Source organism: Eptatretus burgeri, chromosome 6 (assembly GCF_056783735.1).
Source record: "Eptatretus burgeri isolate ZD-2024b chromosome 6, Ebu_testis_v1, whole genome shotgun sequence".
Classification (NCBI taxonomy): domain Eukaryota; kingdom Metazoa; phylum Chordata; class Myxini; order Myxiniformes; family Myxinidae; genus Eptatretus; species Eptatretus burgeri.
In genome coordinates, this window is record NC_140966.1 from 86,693,153 (window position 1) to 86,716,267 (window position 23,115).

Sequence of the window (23,115 nt, forward strand, 5' to 3'; positions counted from 1 at the left end):
AAGTGGGCTATTTCCTCACACTTCCTACAACAGTAAGTACCCTCAGCTTCCCCTATTTTTGATGTGGCCCACATTGAGCAACAATCACATTTTATGTATTCCCTTTCCTTTCTCCATCAGTCTCTAGTTATACCATTTTTCACCACCATATTCCCAAGGCCCCAAATGACAAACGTGAAACTTAACACGAGGCCTCCCCTTTCTTCTTTCAATAAACTAACCCAAATTCCCGCTAAAACTGTCATGAACACAACTGCACCTTTATAAATAGTCACACAGCCCTCGACACAAAGCACAACAACAACACAGCACAACACACAACAACCACTTGTCTTGTTCTGGTTGAGCTCACACAGCTTCATGCAACAACAGGAAGTGATGGATTTGGATGAAACTTGGTGAACAGGTTTGGGTATCATTGCCCTGAAATTTGCGGACCACGACATTCGCGGCATTTTTCAGGAATGTATTCTTCGCGAATAGTGGAATCCGACAGTACAGTATTGTACTATCCTTCTCCATGGAGATTGATTTTTCTCTGACGAATATGGTGACACTATTTCTCATAGTCTTTCATTGTGTTCGATATATTGCAAAAAACATTTTGTTTTTTTTCAAATGAAGATCTCAACAATTCTCTTGAGGAAGTTGTCACTCAAACTCCTGGGTTTCACTATCAGCCACCATCTTTTTTGGGCAAAACACATTTCAAAGTTGGCTTCCAAAGTCTGCTACCAACTGGGCATCCTCCGTCATAGAAAGTCCTTGGCACACCTAAACGTCCACATACACAAGGCCTTCATCCGCAGCTTGATGGATACTGTATGTTGTTATGTAGCAATTCATACAATGGTCAACTTTTCATATAGAATCTGGAAACTTGTGTTTTTTCACTTCCTAAGATCACATAGGACTACAAATCAGCTGTTTCCAATTTTTCCAAACATTGCTAATGACAAAAATCCAAAATGGCAGCCAGCGAGTGACGAAAATCAATAAAAATTTTGATGACAAATTTCGTTTCGTATTTTCAGACACAGTGTATGCAGTAGAAGATCTATAATAGACATCATAATCATAATCCCTAACACTCATCATAATCATAATCCCTAACACTCATCAATATGTCCACTCTGATATCTTTGCCTGATCCTGCATATTTAGACAATATACGTGTAGTGTCTTTTACATAAAAATTATCAATTATGTGTTTTTTCTCTATTTGCAGATAAGTCATGGCACAGAGCGAAGAACCCCCGGAGAAAAGGGCGCGCACAGAAATAAACTATAAACTATGCATAAAGTGTCAGAGCTCCAAAAAAGAGCAATTGAAAGAACCACCACAACCTGAGGAACATTCAACGTACGACAAATTCTTGACAGCGGTTAGTTTGAGAGCTAGTTTTTGGGAACAGCGAGTTCATTCCACTCAGTGAAAAAAATCGGGGACTTCACAGCAGGTGATCTAAGTGACAAGCATGTTGTGTGGCACAGAACATGCTACGCGGCAAACACCAATAAAGAACATATAAAACGTGATGAAAAGCGATATAAACGAGCCTGTGCAACATCTGATGTTAGTCTTCTTCAACGAACCATAGGGAGACCGGCTACCTCATTGCACCATGGATAACCTGAAGAACTGTCAGTATCAAGAAGGCACACTCGTTCAAAATCCATGAACTACGATAAAAGTAAGTGCTTTTTCTGCCAAGGCAAAGTTCAAGATGTTTTGCACGAATGCCGGTCAGGAAATATTGGAACTCTGATACATGATATAGTGCAACGCTCCAACAACCCAGAGTGGAACGTGAACTATGCTAATGTCATATCTGACAATGATGCACTGTCACAAGACATTGTATATCACAAGCAGTGTATAACTGAACAGTGGCAACTTCTAAAGCGTGAGCTTGAGTGTGCTGGAGACAGTCTACCCTCCTCAAATACCCCTACCGGTGGCAATACCGATGATAGTGAAACAACTGTAAACTGTATACCAGCTGAAATCGAGTTCTTTGCTGAAATGCAGGAGCGTATCGAACAAGGTGAAATCATACCCATCGATGAAGCAGAAAAGGACTATGTATCGAAGATGAAACAACACGATATTGAATATTGGTCAAGATTTTCAAATGCCCAAACAGCACAGAGATGGTTGCGACAGAAAATTGAGAAGAATGTCAAGCTCGTTCAGTTCACACTATTGCCAAATAAGCCTACGCTGATATATTCCAAAGCCAAACAAAACGCAGCAGTCGGAGAAGCAGTACACAGACCTGACCCACATGATAACATGAAGAAGATCTTAGAAGCTTCCATGGTGCTACGTAAATCGATTGAGCAGGTCAAAAAGGACCCATTGGTTTTCAAATGGAACGCTGGAAAACTCAGCAGAAGATGTAGTTCCACATGAACTACATAGCATGATTATATGGATCTTGAAGGGCATGTACACAGTAAAAACTGAAGCCCGAACACATGATTTGAATCAGTCATCATCAGATTTGAACACATGGTCATCTCTCAACAAATACTACAAGCACATAAATCAAATCGTCAAAGGTGTGGAGAAGCTACTTCCGACTCAAGGATGTATCACTGAGCATATATTGCACGCACACCTACAAGCCAACATATGGTTGCAAGACTTAGTAGCTGTACCAATTCTACTGGATCCTGTTACTCTGGGATGGAGACAACTGGAGGACGGCCACTATGTCCCAGTTGTCTCAAAAGTTCCAGCAGCACAGGAGGCTGTGGTGGAACTTGTGAAGTGTTCCTGTGTCGCCAGTAAGTGCAGTGGACGGTGCTCTTGTAAGGCACATAATCTATACTATCCTGCACAGAGCTCTGCAAGTGTGAAGGAGCTGAGGACACATGCAACAATGTCGCAACTGATGAGAATTCAAGCAATGACGAGGAAAATGAGGACTTGAATGACTAAATAATTATATATGCCTAAGCATCTTTGTGTTTTGTATTTGCACATCCATTCAAATTGCATGTTCTCAGTACTATAGAACGTACTTTTTGTGCATATTTGGCTGTCATCTTTTGGGGGGGTTCGTAAATAATGCCTAACTGGGTTAAATTTAGCTGAACAGATATTATTTATTATCTCTGAATGTGCTATAATGGGTAAAATATGGCGATTTCTCAAATTTTGGATTTTGGTGACTGCTTATGAATAAAAAATTGGAAACAGCTGTTTTTGTGTTCACTGCAAACATAGGAAGTGAAAAATTACAAGTTTCCAGATTCTATATGAAAAGTTGACCAAATTACACAATGACATACACTAGGAGTACTGCTCTCCCCTACCCCACACCTTGCTCAGCTTGATGCCGTGGAAACCAAGGCCTTTAAGATTATTGGAATCTTCCATGCTGAAGCGTAGTCCATGAGCCTATCACTTTCTCATAGCAGACAGGACAGTGGCCTTTCTGTCTTCTACCGCCTTCTTTTTGGTCTTGCACCCTCTGCTCTTTCTGTGCTTTACCCACCCCCAACCCAAGGTTTCTGAAGGGTGCACATGGTCCACCATCAATCCCCTTTTGCTGAGATTACCAAAATCCAGGATCACTGCTCACGTCCATTCATTCATCCCTCCTTTTTTGCAGCGTCTCGCGTAGCGAACGCTGCTCATAGAGAGCTCGTCGTTGTTGTTGTTGTTCTTCTTCTTCTTCTTCTTCTTCTTCTTCTTCTTCTTGTTCTTCTTCGTCTTGTGAAGACAAAACCTTAATATCTAGGACTCGGCTCTTGTATATACAAGATCCGGATCTCCTTAAATACTGAGCACATGAACACATCCTCACATAGACGGTGCCTTTTGAGAGCGTCTATCATGAACTTTTAAATATATTCGGACATTTGCTTTAAAGTTTCGAAAAGTTCACGTTACTATTTAAAGATTATTCCATTTATCGTATTGTAATTTCGTAAATACATTATTTATTTCGTAAATACACGATATATCGTAAATACGTAAATACATTATGACGCGTTTCGCCATTGGCTTAATCAAGGCACGTGACGAAATATCGAAAGTTGTTGTTTTTAATTTTAAAAAATGGTTTTTTTTGGTTTTTTTAGCCGACAAAACCTTTCGGACGCTGCTCGTGGACACATTTGTCCTTGTTCACAACTGTGGAACCAACTTCCACATTCTTCTCTATCTCATTCCTTCCTCCAGCTTTTCAAGACAGCTGTTCACCACCATCTCGAATCTTACCCAATAAAAAACATGATGTTTTCAACCCCCGTTAACCCCACCCCAAGCCCTTTCCCTTCCAAATTTCCAGTGTTCCCCTCCGTGTGTCCTCCTTTATCCATCTTGTCCACCCTGTGCATTATTTCTTGCCCCATTCCTCCCCACACCCATTGTTTGTCCAAGTCCCTCTCCATCTTGTCCTTCAAATCCCCCCCTCCCCCCAAAACCCACTGATCCTTTTGACCTGTTATGCCCTGATCCACTTAAGACAGTATACAACAAGACAAAAACAGCAAAAAGAGACATACAAGACAGCAAAAACAGGGGAAGTCTTTCAATTGCACAGAAATATACTAATCAAAACAGTCCTTAATTTGCTATTCTTATGGCCACCCACAATTTCACTTCCCTCATATTACCCAAACATTTTCCTCTACTTTCTTCTTTGCTTCCACACTCACCCTTTCCTCTGTTATATTTCCTATCCTACCACCTTCCCACCTTTGTCTCAATTTCAATTTTCTCTATTTTCACCCTCCCCCATTATTAACACACAAATAGATTGTTGCTATGCTGCAAAGAGGAGGTATCCAACATGTTGCTTTCTGAAGTTCATGCAGTGTATCACTGTATACAAACAATAGAGAAAGCCCAACAGGACAAATAAAGTGAAATCGATGCACGGGGTGCAGTACATGGTGAATCTCACCTACGATCCTTGATGAAAGAGTAGTAGTGGCCTGCGTGTGCTTGACCACTGTGCACGACTACTCCAACAAGGTCAAACATCACAACACCACCCTCATTCGTCTCTCCGCAGTCATCATCAATGGCACTGCCATTGGTGTCGCTGGTAATTATGTGGGTATCTCCGATAGAACCATCTGCAGTACCATTGCTCCCTGGCGGTGCAAGTCCCTCTACTGTGTATGGTGCCATGTCGAGTTCAAAAGGAAACTGTGGATCACAGGAAAATTGCACTGAAGGAGATCTACAACTGACAGGTCAACATAAAATTGTGATCAACAGTAAAAATGGCTGCCAATGTGAATGGCAAATTCAAGCACTCAGCTTGGTTAATCTGGCGATTAAATTAAGCAAGAAAAGTGCACATACCCGAATCTGCTCATCGTACTTAAGCGGGCGTCCACTTTCCCAATCAAAACCAAATCGCATGAGATGAACCACCAGAACAGGGGGCAAGACCTTCAACCTCATCCTTTTCATAGCAGGGCGCTGGGGGTTGTAGCAGATAACGTTTTGATGTGTTTGTGTAATATATTCGCAATGGGGGGAAATCAGGGATGCAAAATTGTCAGCATAAAAGGAGCACAACTGAAAGGGTGTACACGAGTTCACGCGCCATTTTACATTGCTGGAAAATTCAGCACATTTTGCAGCACAACTGGAAATCTGGGAGGAACCTCAAACCATTTGTGTTCAAAATACACACACACACACACACACACACACACACACACACACACACACACACACACACACACACACACACACACACACACACACACACACACACACGATTGGGGCAGTTGGGATTACATATTTTTAAAGAAGGCGGCCCTTCCAACCAAAAGAAAAAAAACTACATTGACTCCACTAATTTGAGCAAATAAGCGAGAGCAGACCCGGTCTCAGGCAACGTTTTGCCGGCTTCGCAGCCGGCTTCATTGGGCACAAGTCTATTGTGTCTATTGTGTAATAGTAAAATACAATACTAAATACAAATAATCATAATCAAACAAATAATCATACAATAGTAAAAAAAAAAATCATCAGACACAATAGTAAAAGCAGTCTATTGTGTCTGATGAAGCCGGCTGCGAAGCCAGCGAAACGTTGCCTGAGACTGGGTCTGATGTCGGTTTCTTGCTCAAATTAGCAGATTTGATCTAGTTTTTTTTTTTACTTTTGGTTGGAAGCGCCTTCTTCTTTTAAAAAAAAAAATCCAACAAATAAAGCTCTTTCTAACCACTGATTCACTGACTCACTCACTGTATAATAGATTGCTGCTGTGATCGCTCCAAACGAAACATGCATTACTTTGTTTTCTTCACACAAGTTGTAATCAAAATGTACCTTTGTTTCTTTAAAAGGTAATTATGATAAAAAGTAACTGAATGATAACTCGCCGTCCTCACATGGCCTCGAAGCAGTTACATTCAAAACGGCTATTTGAATGCATTCTTCACGATAACGCCAATATTCGAGCAGTTTTTTCATCTTTTCCTACAACTTGAATCATCTTAATGACAACAAACGATGCAATCAGATGGTGAATTAGAGTTGAGATTTGAGCATTTTTGTCGAAAAACGCGAATTTTCTTCCCGGTTTTTTTGCAACCAAGTCTTAAACCATGTTAGCGACCGAGAAAAATGAAACCCGATATTGAATTAGAGTTAATATTAAGCCGTGAGAGTGTAAGAAAGTGCAAGCCTTACAAAATAGGCTAAATGGAGCAAACAAAATGGTGGCGATGCGATTTTGAAGTCCCGCCCTGAACTGGAAAGCTCCTCCCCGAACGGACAAACAGATCATTTTATAGATGTGTAAAAAAATATATATATATCTATATGTATATAGTACATATATATATATATATATATATATATATATATATATAATATATATATATATCTATAATATATGTGTGTGCGTACGTACGTACACACACACACACACACACACACACACACACACACACACACACACACACACACACACACACACACACACACACACACACACACACACACCCCAACCCTAACAGCTAACAGCTAACCCTAATGCTAACAGATAATAAATCATCAAAAGCAAAAGGGAATGGGGAAAATGAGGAGAGGCACTTATCAAAATAATTATTCACTCTAACTCGATAACTCACATGCCAACAAACCTTGACGGCTTAACGAGTTATCTTATTTCATTCACACAACAAAGATTCAGACAGGGATAGATCACAAGAAACAGAAGAAAACCTCATCTCTACGCGATGAGTGGAGTCGGTGCTGTGGTTCAAGAGGGAAAAGCTAAGATGGTGTAGCTCTGGTGAAAGAAGACAGTTTGACGAACTGTCCAGCTTCGCAGCCTCTTGGGGTGCGTGCGTTTGTTCAGCACTGCTGGACCCCGCCTCTATCCCGGTCCTATTCCATGAGCTGCTCAGTGACAACTCCCTCGACTTCCTCTCCCCTCAACTTCTCATCCCAACATCTCCCGAGCCCCTCTCCTCTGAACTCTCCGAACTAAATCATTGCCCCTTCTTAACTGCGTGAACTGACCCTAAACCCCGGCTATTCTTACCTCACGACCGTGCACCAATTGGTTCTCTGCCACGCCTCTCAAGCCACACACACACAGTTGTGAGTGGTTTCAGGCGGTCTTAGTGGTTCTTACATGCACGGTTGCAAGGCGTACTCTTGCCATCCTCGGGGGAGGAGGGATTTGCTGGGCTTGGGGAGCTGGTTATTTCAGTTCACTTTGAAGAAAACAAATAGACATATTTACGAAGGAAACTATTGAAAGACTTCAATGAAGGGGAACAGTGGGGAAGCTTGCAGACATTACAGTGGAAAGCAGTCACAATTATCATCTCCAAAACAAACTTCTACACGTGCTTTATCATTTTTTGACACGAAAACCACACTTGTGCCGAGCGTGTACTAAAGATATAAATAATCTATTTCACACCTATGACAAAAGGTAACAACTACCTTTTCCTTGCAAATTTCACAATAATAAGCATTCTCCCCCTCCAGTGCCTCGGCTCGGACAAACTGCTCCAAACAGGCCTCCAGGCTGGGGCATGCTGTAACACCGAGATCCAGGGCAAGGAAGGACTCTTCTCTCTCAAACCTGCAGTAAAAAGCAGCACTCAGCAACCTGAAATCAATGCAGAGCAAACTGTTAAGCTCTCTACTATGCTGTGACATGTATGTGCAGTCTGAGATTTTGTTATACAATCGAAGGCTCACTATATTCTGACATGAAACATATGTCTTGTGAAAAAAAAAATGACGGAGCAGCCAATGTTTCGGCAAGACATCTGCACTGCATCAGAGGACAATGCTGTGATAAGTGGTGCACATTGAAGTGAAATGCATCGGTATTCTGAAGTGGTGAGTATTTTCTGGGGAAATAAATAGTCAGAGAGAAATGTCGTCGGGAAATAAATAGTCGGAGAGAAATCAAAGGAAGCAAAGGAAAAGCAGAGCATGTGGAGAAGTAAAAGCAGAAATGTTGCCAATTTAAATACAAAACGTCCCACTGTCGGAGAAGAAATTTCAGATAGTATTTGGCAAATGGGTCTTCGTAAGCAGAACAAAGGCCATAATGACATCAACAGGCAATTTCATTGTATTTAGCTTGTTCATTGCACAATGTCACACGAAATACAACGAAAGTTGAGTATGTCATGCATAACATTGTAGAACATGTATGACGAATCTTGAAACTTGTTCGAAGACAAAACACACACACACTCTGCCTGGCAGGAATTTAAGACCATATAATGGATCAGCTAGGGGGGTCCTCGTGTGCAAAAAATGTACCCCAAGTTACTCACTGGAATTTTGAAGTTGACCACTTCCCTTAACAGAAAAACTTGGTTACCATTTCCATAACCCGGCAATAAGTGCGAAAATGGTGCCTCTTTTGGGGGTTCCGACGGAAATTGTCGGGCCAATTATTGGGGGTAGTGGAAATGAAAACGACTGTTACTTTGCAGTCTTACACCCTAGAAACACAAACTACCCCTCAAAATGTCGGCCTTGAGACCCTTTCATAAGATATGCAAATTAGGTTCATTGGTTCAAGAATCAGGTCACTGGAGGTCAAAAGGTCACGAAAATTTGGGTCAAGTGAAAATCTGACCTATCTCTGAAACATGCCCCACAGAACATGCCACATCCATACTTTACCCTCTCTGAAGGTCTATCCCATCACCATAGGTGCCAAGGAACACAATCATATGAATAAAGTGGAATTTGTTGCAATAAAATGAAAACAGCACAGAATGGAAACCGGTCGACTTTCAATCTGATCACTTTTTGGCCACAGCTGAAACCATTTCCTGTTGAGAAACTTAAATGGTTATTATGTCACGCCCGTTCACCCGAGATAGACAAATTAACCCTTAAACTGTTTGCCTTAGAAGACTCTTCCATGTGATATTACCTTTATGGAGATTGGGCCAATAATGAGGTCACTTGAGGTCAAAAGGTCACGGAAATTGGGGTCAAGTGAAAATTTCTGTGGAAAATGCACAACATATCTCCACAGCAGCAGAAAACCTTCTACAAAGGTATGAGAAAGTTGTCACAGAAGCAATTAAAAAGCTTCCATGGAATGATAATCACGACATGCTGAAACTGCAAGGTTTGTCAGTTTTGTGACCAGAGAGTAATCTACATTTGAGGATGTCCATTTGTTGTGAAGCGATATTCCCACCTCCTACCGACCAGTCTACCCATAAAGTGGATCTACAACAATAGCAGTTCATGAAATACCAGCTCTTGGATGAGACGAATATTCCCCGGGAGGTATGGAATGGAATGATGCAGTTATTAGGCTGGATGATGGAAATGTTACACACGGGGTGGACAAGATTTGGGGACGTCTTGCAACCTGCAAGCTTGCTGGTGGCAAACCAAGATTTGCAAAACTTGTGCAAGTGGCAAAACTGGTTCTTGTTATCCCCCATCAAATGCTGGGGAAGAAAGAGTGTTCAGCTTGGTCAGGAAAAAACAAAGCTGACTTCAGAAATTGTCTGTCCTTGGATGGTACCCTTACCTCATTGCTGACCATAAAAATTACCCCCGTGTGGGGGTGACGGTCATCTCTATAATGTTTTTTACTATCATAATCGATGAACCGTTGCCAGATATCTCCTAAAATGACAGACTAGATAGGTTTTGAAAATGGTGACTTTCACAACTTTCGTGACCTCGTGACCTTGACCCCGACCTCAAATCCGGGAAAAATATGTCGTTGGGTATCACTCATCGACCTCTACCGACATACCAAATTTCATCAAGATCGGAAGTAAAAAGTTTTCTTTGTACCGGGAGGTGTTTTTGACTATCTTCCAGGTTACGTGGCGGCCAAACGGGACGGAAATTCAAAAATCTGTCCAGTTAGATACAAGATAATATTTTTCACTATCATAATCAATAAACAGTTGCCGAATATCTTGTAGAATGGCAGACAAGATAGGTTTTGAAAATGGCGATTTTTACAACTTAAGTGACCCCGTGACCTTGACTCTGACCTTGAACCCGGACAAAAGTTATATCGTTGTGCAACTCATCGACCTCTACCCACATACTAAGTTTCATCAAGATCGGAAAGAAAAATTGTTGACAGACGGACGGACGGACATTTGGTCCGGCTTTATTAGGTCATCTCGGTAGAGATGACCTAAAAATGGCTAACCCAGAGTCAGCGAGTTCTTGTTACAAATGGGTATCCTCTAAGGAACCGTTGACCAAAGCAAAGAGTGCCACAAAGGAATACAACAAAGTCCACAAAAAGTGACTGACTATCTTTCAGTGATATTATTCAGAATCATGATGACTGAAAAACTGAATCTTCTTGAACATGAATGACCATTGTAAATGTGGATTCTTATTGTTTTTGATTCTCGACTGGAAACACTTCATTTCACTATCAAAACTAGGACACTCGGTGGAGTGCATACCTCTGCCACGTAATGCCTGATCCACAAGGACATATCGGGCCAATTACATTTTTGAGATATCGTGCTATATATCGTTTTTGGCCCCATCCCTCAATCGTGAAAAATCACTTTGGATGGGAGAATTATTTAATTTTCAGATCCAGATTTGGATCTTCACTAAAATCGAATCAATTCGTTCTTGACACACACCCTTCCTGTACACCAAGTTTCATGTGAATTCGTCCACAACTTTTTGAGATGTCATCCTATATATCGTTTTTGGCCCGATCTCTCAATGGTGAACAATCACCGAAAAAATGATTGAAGCCAGATCCGGCGAATCATTTCGTCCTTGCCACACAACCGTGTCCACCAAGTTTCATCCAAATCCGTCTACAAATTTTTGAGATATCCTGCAAAATATTGGTTTAGCCCTATCTCTCAACGGTGAAAAATCACTTTAAAAATTCTAGTAGCCGGATCCGGATCTGGATCCAGATCTTCACCAATATTGAATCAATTCTTCCTTGTCACACACCGAACATGTCCACAAAATTTCATCCAGATCCGTACACAACTTTTTGAGATATCCTGCACACAAACAAAGAAACAGACAGAAAGGGGTGAAAACATAACCTCCTTCACCTTTGGTGGCGAAGGTAATAAGTCTTGAAGTACATATCTGAATGCAAGTTTGGAATACTGAGAGACCATTATTAGTTTGAGTTTAGTCTAATTGTAAATAATTCTTCTTCCTTCTCCTTTGCTACAATAATAAGATTTATAGCCACAAGAGCTCTCCATTTAGGTTCTATTTTACCGGATTTGTTTTGGGCAGAGGGCTCAGCCCCCCTCCAAGTCATTGCAATGAACCTGACCGGGGTCTGCAACACCTGGACTCCAGTTACAAAATTCTCTCGTTCCTTCAAGCAGGTTTGGGTTGACCACTATGCAGACATCAGGAGGAACCTGGACAGAATTTGGGTTTCCGCAATTACGCCTCTACCCTCAAACCCAGATACATAAAGAAAGAGAGCGATTAAGAGGTAAATGAAGAAAAAGAAAGAAAAAGCAAGAATTAGCATGAATAAAGAGAAATGTGAAAAAGAAGAAAGAAGTAGAAAGACTGAATGCAGATGTGAAGGAGAAAGGAACGAAGAACAAAGATGTCAATAAAAACCTGGATAGATAGATTTCCGTAGTTACTTCCCAAGGCTCAAACTGTCTGAGTCTGTCTGTCTGTGTCTCTGTCTGTCCATGTGCCTGTGTGTTTGTCTGTGTCTGCTTGTCGTTTGTTCACTCCTAAACGGCTGAACGATCAAGGCTCGTGGATATAATAAACAATTTTTTTTGGTATAAACGATCAAAACTCGTGGAAGAGTATAGCAGAATAGAAGGGAACATAATAGAAAGGTGAAAACACGAACAGTAAAGTAGAAGTGAGAGTGAGAGTGAGATCAAGGGGAAGGGGAGAAGGGCATTTGGGGGTGAACAAGCTCTACACATACTGAAGGAAACACAGCAAGAAGAGGAAAAGGAAAGTGGGGATGAAAAAAAAAGGAACAAACCAACCCACAACGAACTAGAAGGGCACTCGATAGAGCGCATACCTCCACCAGGCTGATTAGTTGTTTTGTATCCCACTGATAGGCCAGATCTGGATTCGGTCCTGAACTAAAATTTAATCAGCTGGTTCTTGTCACCTAAGCAACTCATCCACCAAGTTTCGTCCAAATCCGTCCCTAACTTTTTGAGATATTGTACTATATATCATTTTGGCCCAATCACTCGATGGTGAAGAATCACTTCAAAAAATTATTGGATCGAGATCTGGATTTGAATCTTTACCAAAATCGAATCAATTCTTCGTGGTTACATACCCAACCTGCCCACCGAGGTTCGTCCGACTCCGTCAAAACTTTTTCAGAAATGTTGCGACGTCGTTTTTTGGCCCAATTTCTTAATGATGCAAAATCACTTTTGAAATTCTTGGATACAGATACAGATCGGATCTTCACCAAAATCTAATCATATAATTGGTGCCACCTACCCAAGCTCTCCACCAAATTTCGTCCAAAACCATCCACAACTTTTTTAGATATCCAATTCACAAACAGACAGAAAAAACAGGGGTGAAAACATAACCTCCATCCACCTTCAGTGGTGGAGGTAACAAACAAAGGGAGGTGAGGGAGAGGAAGAAAAATCACCATAACCTGAAAAAAGGGAATTGCTTGGGAATTGGGTCATATGGGGTCGAAGAGTTCATGAATATGGATGGGGGGTGACCTGAGGTTACCATCTCCTCCAATTTGACAAGCCTGAACCACACCCTGGTGGTGGAATTGCACTTTATGTGAAGAACTCGATTTCCCACTGCTTTTGTACTGGCATTACACTTCCCAACACACAGGTGCAGCTCTGGCTCTCCGTTCCCACCTCTTGTTCATATGTGTGTTGTACCATCTTCCGAACAGTGACGACTCCACACACACACACACACACACACACACACACACACACACACACACACACACACACACACACACACACACACACACACACACACACACACACACACACACACACACACACACGTATATGTGTGTATATACATATATATATACATATATATATATATATATATATATATATCTACTTCTTCTTCTTTCGGCTGCTCCCTTTAGGGGTCGCCACAGCGGATCATCCGTATGATCCGCACAGTGATTTGGTACATGTTTTACGCCGGATGCCCTTCCTGACGCAACCCTGGTCGCCTCTTACGACACAGGGATATGGTACACCTATTTTAACCGGGGTATACACCGGCCCAGTACACTGGTATACATATATATATTACATATATATATATATACATAAATAAATATATACACACACACACATATATATACATATATATGTCTCTGTCTCTGTCTCGACTCTTTCTCTCTCTTCGTTCGTGCATAACATAACATTGTCTTTGCTAACTCCCCCTCCATTCCTTCCGAGTTCCCCCCCCCCTTTACTAACTCTCATTTTTCTCTTTTGTCTTCCCCCTCCCACCCCCCCCCGCCTTCCCCCTCTCAATGAAGGTAATTAATAACGATGCAAATTGCCAGGGTACTATTCTGGACACCGCACGTTTTTGAAGTACCAACCAGAATTGAGCAAACACCTGAGAATATCACCAGAAGGGAAATTCTATCTTTGAGGCTAACAGTGAGATTTGCACTTGCAATGAAGCATGACGCAAGATGACTATTTGCAACAACACTGAGTTTTACAAGTCATGTCAGGTATGGTAGCATGCGCCGGAGCAGCACGTCGCTGCGTCCATTTTCCGCCGGTACTCCAGTGGCCTCCGTTTGGCCATCTCCCAGGCAGATGCCTAACCCATCCCTATCTCCTTGAGATGCTGATCAACCTACTGCAACCACAAGGCATGTGGTCGACCCATTGGCCTCCTCGACTCACGAGGCTCCCTCGCAGAGAGAATCTGATGAGGTGAGCAGGATCAGCGTCAGGAAAACGAGCCACATATCCATACAACCGCAGCCGACGTTCACGGACTATGCAGGTAACAAATCTCATCTGAGTCTCTCTCAGCAACCGCTCGTTGGACACAAAGTCCGACCAGTGATAGCCAAGGATTCTCCGAAGAGACCTGATACCAAAGGAATTAAGTGTCCGTCTCAGATCCCTAGTCAGAGTCCAAGTCTCACATCCGTAGAGCAAGACTGGAAGTACGAAGGACCTAAAGACTTGGACTTTCGTCCTCCCGCACAGGTACCGACAGAGCCACACCCCATAATCCAGTGAATCCATGACTCCCCAGGCCTGACCCAGATGTCTGTTGACCTCTGGCTCACAGCCAGAAGAGACATGAATATCACTGCCAAGGTAAGTGACTCTCCGTGACCTCAACATCCTCAACCACAAACAGGTACAGATAGCACAGCAGCATCCAAGATGTCATTGAAAGCCTGGATCTTAGTTTTGACCCAGGAAACCCGTAATCCCAGCGGCTCCGACTCCTCATTCAGCACCTCGACGGCCCCCAAATGGCGATCCAGAGTCTCCACAAAGATGACTGCATCATCTGTGAAATCAAGGTCAGAGATCTTGACATTCCCAAACGCTGCACCAAAGCCTGATCTCTTCGACATCATCCCCAGAATCCAGTCCATACAAGTGCTGAAATGTGTGGGGGCCAGGACACACCCCTGACAAACTCCCGTAACAACTGGAAATAAGTCAGAGATGATATCACCACATCTCACAGTACTCTCAGTACCAGAGTAGAGTTCAGACATCAGGTTGATCAGTTTTGGTGGCACCCCAGGAAGACCAAGAATCCTCCAGAGGGTATCCCGATTCACTGAATCAAAACGCTTTCCAGAGATCAACATAGGCTGCAAGGAGCCCTTGCCGACACTCTCGTCTGCGTTCGGTGAGGGCCTGAAGAGCAAGGATACGGTCAATCATTGGCCTCTTTGGTGTAAAGCCTGACTGCTCTGGACGCTGGTGCTCAAGCAGATGGTGGCGAACCCTATTACCAATTATCCGAGCAAAGACGTTGCCCAGCACTAAGAGCAGCGTCTCCCATCGGTAGTTGTTGCAATCTTGGCGATCACCCTTCCCTTTCCAGACAGGGACAACATCCCCCTCCCAGTCAATTGGGATGATGCCTGTGTTTCAGACAGAGCACAGAACTGCGTGCAACGACATGAGTACAGCATTTCAAACAGTCGTGAGAAGTTCAGCATGGATGCCGAAAAACCCAGGAGCTTTACCTCATTTCAACCGGTTCACCGCAGTCTGTGTTTCCACGAACGATGGTGGACCACAGTTGATTGGAGGGTCAGCAATCAGAGTACTAACACCTCTGACATCCAACTCGACAGCTGGTGGATCAGCCTGGTACAGCCGCTCATTGTAACCGGCCCAGTGGGCCTTCACGACAGACTCCTCTGTCAAGAGCACACCACATTCTGCTCTAATTGCAGTACACCAAGGGATGGGCTTGGATGAACGCAATGCACGAATTCCCCTGTAAGCTGAACGAGAATCACTTGACCACAGGTGATGCTCTACCCCCTCACAGATTCCTTGTGCATAGGCCTCATTGTCCACCCTTAGCGCACGTACAGTATTACGCCTCAGCTCCCTGAACAGCTCAGCTCTGAGATTCAACCCAGCCCTGTGACTCTGGTCAATGGCATCCAGTGTCCCTTGAGAGACAAAATTCTTCTTCGCCCTGCAGTGAGTTCAGTTCCAGGACATTTTTCGGCAACTTCAAGGATGGTGGTCTTGAATGCACTCCACAACTCTTCAGGATCCCCCAAAGCACCCAGACCCCCCAAATCTCCACTCAGCCTGTTCGCAAACTCCTCAGCTACCCTCTCATCCTTGAGCTTGCCAACATCCAGTCGAGGCTAGGATTGTGACATTCTCCTGGATTTAAGCTGCAACTTCAGAGTTGCTACAACAAGGCTGTGGTCAGTATTGAGGAAATGAGCACTCGGGTAGACCCTGCAGTTCTGGATTATCCTCCAGCGACCATCAACGAGCTCATGGTCAATCTCCTTTGCCACACCGCCAGCAATGGAATACCAAGTCCAGCGATGAGCCTGTGAGTGCTGAAACCATGAACCAGCCACCCTAAGTCCATGACTTCTTGCAAAGTCAAGGAACTTAGTGCTATTCTGGTTCACAGTTCCAGATCCATGGGGACCAACACACGTCTCATAACCATCCCTATCAGTTCCAGTCAATGCATTGAAATCCCCCAAGACTAGAAGAGTATCTCACCTGGGGCACTGATCAACCACAGACTCGAGCATAGCATTGAATGCGTCCTTCACGGTGTGATCACTCACCTCAGTCGGAGCATATGCAGAGTCCAGGAAAACGACATCCAAGGAGTGACGAATCCTTCATCTCATCATACGCTCGTTGACTGGTGTTACCTCAATTATCATTGGAGTCAGCTTGTTGGACACAGCTACAGCAATTCCTTGAGCATGGTAACCATCATAGTGACCACCAGACCAAGAGTATGTGTAACCACCCACCATGATAGGTGTAACCACCCGGCATAGCTCACAAATCTTTGCAATCAGAGCTGTTAAGATCTTGGCTGATGTTTATCTTTGAGGTTAAACTTCAGTTTGAAACACAAAATGTGTTTCAAACATAGAAGCGTGTGTTCAAATTTCAGGATCGTAACAATAATGGGATTACTTTCATGAAATAGCCCCCACCTCCTTCGCTCTCCTTAAATGCTTCACCGCCCACTTCATGACCCACCAATGGAATAGCTTTGTACATTTAGTTTGTATTTGACTTGCCTTGTGAGTGACTTCTTGTGTTCTACCATTATTCTTCTGATGACATGTCATACAGCATTTTGTGATCATTTTCTGGGTGAAGTAAGTTGTACAAAATGATATGCTACACATGCATGTTTGAGCTAAATAACCTATTATCATGCTCAAATTCCTTCTTTGTAGTGTTGTATATTTGAACAAAACATTAGTTGTAACATGTTGTTGTTACTTGTGTGGGCAATTCCTGCAGACTTTCTGGTCTGAGAAAATTCCCTGGTAGGTTTTCTTGAACACCTGCTCTCTTCCGAGTTTCTGAAAATAAAAAAAAATACATGTGGTGTTGCAATCAGGCAAGTGAGCGTACGTTCACTAATCGAACAACACTAACAGTGGCAACCTGCCCCAGTGCCCATTTTCTTTATTTACCCCTTTATTCCCCATCTCACCTTCAGTTGCTCATCCAGCTGATCTACCAAGCTGGTAAAGAACTCGTATGCATCCTGTTGTTCTCGTATGTGGATTGGACGATTCCATAGCTTAAATACCTGGGAAAATTGAGCATCGATGTCAAGTATCAACCCATCGATCACAAATGGAACCAGCAGGCAGGGGGTACCGCAGAAATTGTCTCAGAAAGTGGTGACATTGGAAGTTCATGGCAAAAACCATCACAGTAAAACTATACTAAGATTACATCACACCATTATTTTGCTCCATGGCAATACTGCAAAGAGCTTTAATAACACCATTACAATTTTGCTCCTGTTTGTATGAGAGGTGTAGGTTGCACATATTCCTTCTATATTGACACACTTTGCTCAATCTCTCACCTTAACCTCATTTCCCCATTTTTCTCCTGAAGTGCCCCACTTTACCCTATTTTAATTTATTTTTTGTTAACTCACCCTCTATAGTCTATACTATACCAACCTCTCCTATATACATGCACAATATGTAGATGGCCACTTGTCAGCATGTCATTCAGGTACCTTCCAGAAGTTAGCCGGCACATAGTACTGAAGAAGGCTATCCAAGAGGTGAGCAAAAATACTTTGCACTTCAGCCAGCACAAGCTTTCCCTCATCACCTTCGTCACTGTCCACTTCACTAGTTCCTTCAACCGCAAGCAGGGCCTGGAAGGTGAGGAATGACAAAAAATATTAATAATAATAACACCAATTGCTCTAAATAGCAAACAGAGCAACCAGATGGACAAAAATTATGAGGAATGGGATGTGACGTGTCGTTTTTATGTGAATAATATGGGTAATAATTACTAGTCTTTGTAATCGTGTGTACTTGAAGAAAAAAGCAAAAATGTTATCCTTTGTAAGTGAAGATTGGCAGATGGGATCATATTAAGGAGAGCCAACTTCAACTAATCCTCAAGAAATGCCACGTACACAACAGATTTGGGGCAAAAAGGCTGCTCACCAAGATGCGATTAGTTAAAACGGATGAGAGTAGAATTAGCCTTCTGCCTCGATGACCACCTTCTCTCTTTAAACAGTCTGAATTTTCCAGAACAACAAAAATCTAAAGCCATATTTGGAGTAAATGTTTATAAAGGCAAAAGCGAGGAAATGGTACAAACATGTTCAAGCAACAAAATTTAAAAGAATCTTTACATGATGAAAAGTCATGTGGTGAGTGTATTATGAACATCGCGCATCAAGCTCATCTGTCAGCAAAGAAAGCAGGAAATGATAAAGTAATAAATGAAGCAACAAATAAATAAAGGATTTAATAAATCAATAAACAAATGAATGAATCCTTCCGTTTTAAATTTTTTTCACGTTTTCATGGCTGTGTTCAGCGAAAAAAAAAATTTTAAACATCAAAAATCTTCCTCTCTGAAACGGCTGAACAGATCAGGACGAAACTTTACAGCTATGGCCGCCTATCCATGAGGAACAAAACAATCTCATCAATGATGTCATTGGTCACATGGTTTAGCAGCCATATTGGATTTGTTCAAAAAAAGCACATCTCAAAAAAAATTTCAATCTTCTTCTCCAGAACAGCTGGACAGATCGAGGGGAAGCATTACACAAATGGTCCTCAAGCCTGAGGGATACCAGGGTGTTCACGAATAATTGATAGGTCACATGGTCTGGCAGTCACATTGGATTGAAACAAAATCTTTTTAAAATTATCTTGATTCGCTTCATCGATCGACATGAAACTGCACAATTATGATCTAGTGGTCATGGGGAATACATGTCGTAAATTACAACCTAATCGGACGCATGGTCTGGCAACCAGAATTGTTCTATTTTTTTTTGAATCTGGTATCTTTTTGATCTTTAGCTCATCTGGAACCTAGTTCCAGGGAGCTTATGGGATTGTGTCTTCCGTCCATTTACAAATACTTGCAACTTCTTCTCTGAAACTACACATACAATTTTTTGAATCGGTGCTCTTTCTGATTTCTTTTTTTATTTTTTTTTGAATAAGGCTCACGTGACCGTACCTGAATGGGTTTGAGGGTGGAGAAGTAGCAGCTGAAACCCAAATCCTTTCCAGGACGACTTCGTCTTTTCTTTTTGCTTGTTTAGGTTCCTTCTGATGATGATTCCAATGCAGTATTGTATCTGCAGTGTTTGGTCTTCCATTTGTTTTGAATTTAATTTATTTTCATCCCATTCTGAATTAAATTGAATAATAATAATAAACGTCATGGGTCAGTGTCAAGTGTTTGTTCAAAGCAGGGTTTCATCAAAGCGGGACGTCGTGGTACCCGGTCATCACTGCCAGCAGTTATAAAGTGGCAGTTCTAGTTATGTCTATTATTAATTACATAACACACCAGTACACAATCATCACACAAAATGCACTAAACAAAACGACAAAAACACCACAAAAGAAGTCCTAGCAAGGGTCTACAATCTCCGATTGCTCTTTTTCTTGTTCTTATATTTATATGCAGCACATTATATCTAAAATGAGTATGCAACCCTACGTATTACAAGCCTATTATATTTTAACCGTCATCAGCAGGTACAGCCAAGGACTCTCAACTTACAGCCAATTTGTTTTGCCCCCATTATAATAAACAAATTTCTGTCTGATTAATATATCAGCAGAAAAGAACACATCTTAAGATGATTAAAGTTTGTTCTATAAATATGGAGAAGGTTGTTGTGCAGTGCAGCATGAGGTGTGCAAAGTGTTGGTAGTTTCTAATTTTAAGAAGGTAGGCGGTAGGCTAATGTGGAGGCAGCATGAGTTTGTAGCAGTCTGGGCTAGTGGCAGAACCTCTGGCAGTCCAGGTTGCATGTACAGCTGCTGGAATATGGCATTCATGTAGCAGGTTGCTCCACCATTCCTGAGGCCCACAAATCCAGCTGTCGAGCGGCCATCAACTGGAGGAAGAACCTATAAAAACAAAAAGTAAAAACAAATGGAGCAGAGAAACGGAGGTACAACATTTACAAAGTTAATAAAAGAGGAGCGAGAACAAACGATTACGTTTTAATAAAGTAGCAATGACAACCATGATGGTGAAAAGGAAGAAATGACTGAAAGAGAAGATTTACCAAAGAACAAGTCTGATTTTTAACCCATTTGATGAATTTAGCTCCACTCTTTCGCTACACTCACTGCCCCTCCAAAAAAGCACACATTATTTCCCATTTCTGTTCGTAAAAATCTGTTTGAGAGGTGCTGATCGGCAGGTTGTTCAAACAATGGAGGAAATGATAAGTTCGTAGATATCTTTCAAAACAAAACTCAGTCCGACATTGTATTCCTGCTTTACCACTGTTTGCTTTTAACAATTTTCAAATCTTAACATCTTCATGGTTATTTGATTAAAGACAAATTAAACGTTTTAGTTACATTACTGTGCAATGTAGATCCATTTTATTGTTGCATGAATGATCTTTTGGGGTTCATAAAACTGTTTAGTAGAACGTAGTTATTTTTTTAGCATTTGTTCAGATAAGCGTGACGTACTATTTGTGCAATAGATATGCGTTGCGTATGTACAGTGAGATGTTTGTTTTCTCTACCCTATTGTTTTGTCCTCCCCTATTCAAACCTCTGCCTGTACATATTTAATGTTCTTATCCTCCGTTTACGTCTTTACAAAGCACACAAAGAGAGCTTTGCAGCTTGAGCCATGACAACGTGTATGTGTGACAAATCTGCATTGAGGAAGTTTATCAGTTGATCAAAAAAATTTAAAAGATAGATAAATGAATCAAAACATTTTTCTACCTCAAATTCCCGACTGATTCCAGGATCTGGTTGGTGATGCAAGGTGGTGAGGTGAGTGGTGAGCAGCTGCAGATTTGGAAGTGAGCCATCAGCAAGTACGAGAAGAACCTCAAATGCAGCACGTCTGCTCACCGGTCCAGAGCATCTGAACACCGCGCATATAAGCAGACACAAAGGCAACATACACATTTAGAGAAACGAAAGCTTTGAAATCGATTTGATCACCACCTGAAAACCATGCTGCAAATTAAAGAGGAAATGATGATCCAGTCATCTTAAAAGATGCAGTGACACCACATATTATAACCCCATACAGTAAACCCTGAAATATTGTGGGGGTTATGTTCCTTGAAAATGCCACATTATTCAAAACCATGATAGTTAAAACCAATTTCCAATGACATTAAGGGGTTAGGTTCTTGGACATCAAGAAAATATGAAGGAAGGTTGGTGGCAGCCAAAAATAAAGACATCACAATTGAAGTTAACACGTAAAATAAATATAAATCAGGTTTACAATGAAGTCTCCTGGCACTTTGAATCAGATTAAACCTTCAGAAGTGATTAAACCTAGCCACTCACCCCCACCATTCCCCCCTCTTAATACCTTAAATTGTTTTCCTTTGTAATCTGTCTATGTTATTTATAAAATGTTCTACAGGTCTGAAAACAGGCGAAAAAAATAAAATTAAAAGAATCACTTTTCACTTTTGTCTGTCGTTTTACTTTGGTACCATTCCATCATTGACGGTGCACGAAAGGCTCATGGTACGAAATAACCATCACAGCTCAGCTCAAAAACTGCGATTGGTCGAAAATATATCCCACGATAACTAAATCGGCACATACAGAGGTTGCCACTATTGGTCAAACCCACGGTGTTTAAGGGTTTACTGTATATTGGTGTAAATTTATCCTTTGTGTTCAATACATCCTTGTCCTTAATGGAGACAACGTAAACACATATGCATCCATGTATGTACATTGTACATGTATAAAGGAGAGTTTAAGTGAATCAACCATTTATGACAGACAATATTGTGACGGGCCGGGGTCAGCCGCCAACCGACCGCTCTGAATGGAGCTGCAAGTCGAGTTGGCCCGACCGATCGCCCGGAATATAGATCGCCGCTTGGATAAGTCCGAGTCGACGGGTCCTTGTACGAGAACCGAAATACGCCAATGGGCAGATCACGTGGGGTAGGGTCGATTGCCAATCTTCAATGTACCTAAATACCCACGTGATCCAACTACCGGGGTATTCCACCCTCGACGGAACTCGTACGGAACAAACCGCCGTGGCGAGCCTGTCCTGTGAGCAATTGCGAGCGGCTTAATCGCCGAGAGCCGTCGGTCCAAATGTCCCCCTTTTACGGCAACCAATGGCTTTCTAACTCCCAACACATGAAATGCTCAGTCAATGAAAGAATTGACGAGACAAGCTGAAAACATTTAACAATTGGGGTATTTATTAATAATAATGGGGAACTAGGGAAGCACGTAAGAGCAGAACTATTCCGGCTATACGAAATGCGATGCAAACATTTACAGTACACGAAGCACTTAACAATTTCCTACTTATTAGACGGGCCCACGGACACACGTACGCACACACACATCCAAGTAATGGTGGCAGAGGCCTTTAATAACAAGCTTCAGC

The 23,115-nt window shown here is 42.1% G+C and overlaps 1 protein-coding gene across 1 annotated transcript in view; it reads right to left on the reverse strand.

The window, feature by feature from the left end:
* The window catches only part of USP24 (ubiquitin specific peptidase 24), a 213,657-nt gene that overhangs the window by 23,187 nt on the left and 167,355 nt on the right, over positions 1–23,115 (reverse strand). The window contains exons 41-48 of the mRNA XM_085886059.1: positions 21,456–21,600; positions 20,493–20,612; positions 18,224–18,367; positions 17,681–17,779; positions 17,464–17,546; positions 7,943–8,084; positions 5,330–5,449; positions 4,923–5,170 (exon numbers count right to left, since the gene is read on the reverse strand). Coding sequence (XP_085742185.1) covers positions 4,923–5,170; positions 5,330–5,449; positions 7,943–8,084; positions 17,464–17,546; positions 17,681–17,779; positions 18,224–18,367; positions 20,493–20,612; positions 21,456–21,600 — 1,101 coding nt within the window. The remainder of the gene's footprint in view (positions 1–4,922; positions 5,171–5,329; positions 5,450–7,942; positions 8,085–17,463; positions 17,547–17,680; positions 17,780–18,223; positions 18,368–20,492; positions 20,613–21,455; positions 21,601–23,115) is intronic.